The sequence below is a fragment of the Octodon degus genome, unplaced genomic scaffold, assembly GCF_000260255.1.
Source record: "Octodon degus isolate 3935 unplaced genomic scaffold, OctDeg1.0 scaffold00083, whole genome shotgun sequence".
NCBI lineage: Eukaryota > Metazoa > Chordata > Mammalia > Rodentia > Octodontidae > Octodon > Octodon degus.
In genome coordinates, this window is record NW_004524659.1 from 5,808,254 (window position 1) to 5,809,613 (window position 1,360).

General features: G+C 46.4%; 1 protein-coding gene across 1 annotated transcript in view; it reads right to left on the reverse strand.

Annotated features, from left to right (window-relative positions):
* Cep89 (centrosomal protein 89) overlaps positions 1 to 1,360 on the reverse strand; it is a 41,262-nt gene that overhangs the window by 15,010 nt on the left and 24,892 nt on the right. Inside the window, exon 11 of the mRNA XM_023721432.1 lies at positions 654 to 821. Coding sequence (XP_023577200.1) covers positions 654 to 821 — 168 coding nt within the window. The remainder of the gene's footprint in view (positions 1 to 653; positions 822 to 1,360) is intronic.

Sequence of the window (1,360 nt, forward strand, 5' to 3'; positions counted from 1 at the left end):
TAAATAAATAAATAAATAAATTCTTTATGTAGCCTTGGGTGGCCTGTTACTCCCAGCGATCCTCCTGACTCAGCTGCCCAACTGCTGGGATGACGGGCATGGCCACCATACCCAGCCTGAAACATACTGTTAAAAATGGTACCCAGTAATCTTAACATAGACTTCTGGGAAATGGTCAGGAAAGAAGTCCTAGAACAACCAGGACCTTAGGGTTAGCACGTGATTATAAACCATATGTGAACTGTGGACCTGTGAAATGTTTAATGCTGGCTGACAGAAAAGCTTTTATTCTACTTATATTCCAATACCCACCCACCCGGATCACTCTCTCACTACTGTCTAGTCATGATTGGAGAAGATAAAGAACACAAAATGTACTACTCTTCAATTGTCTTTTAGCTCCACATGCCTTACCAGACCTGCCCTTAAGGTAGCCTGAGCCAGCCAATAAAAAATCCTTCAATTGTCTTTTAAAACAATGAAAAGGCCAGGCATGGCAGCGCACACCTGCAAGCCCAGCACTCAGGGGGCTGCAGCAGAAGGATCCTTGCAAGTCTAAGGTCAGCCTGGGCTAGAAAGTGAGCTCAGGGCCAGCCTTCACTTCATAGTAAGACCCTGTCTCCAAAAGATAAAACAAGGGAAAACACGCGAACCTGTTTATCTTCTGTGTCCTCGCAAGCTCGCCCTCCAGGGCTTTGTTCCGCGTGGCCAGGCCGCTGCTCTCCAGGAGCAGGCTCTTCCTCTGCGCCTGCAGGAGCGCCAGCCGCTCCATCAGCTCCTCCATCTCTGCATTGTCTTTCTCCTCCTCTTTCTGCAGCCGGCTGAAGGACAAAGATATCACAGGTTCCGGGGCGGGCGCTGAGGCTAAAGAGGCAGGTGCTGCCAGGCTGGCTACCTGGACTTCAGGGACATCAGAACCAGGCCTGAGCCCAGCTGCTGCTGGGGGAGCAGGGGCGCGCGACAGCCACATCTGACCGCCACCCTTTCTGTCCAGTGTTTGTTTCTATCTGTGTATATACACTCATTTCTTTCCTTTGGAAAAAATAAATAAATGAAATTTCAATTTTTTACATGATAAAATTGCCAAGGAAAAAATTCTATGGCCAAAAGCAATCTCGCTTCACGGTAATGTCCCTTATGGTAACAGAAATCAACAGCTTGCTTCCTGAACACCAGCTGGGGACAGTCCTGCTTCTGGTGGGTGACCTGGTTTCAGAAAGGAACACAGAGCAATGCATAGGTTTAAAGTTAGCCTGTTAGCTATGTTCAAAACCCAAAACCCAGAATTCACTCTTCTCACTGAAAACTGAGACAGCTACTATTTATTTTTTTATTATTATTATTATTATTTTTTTTTTAT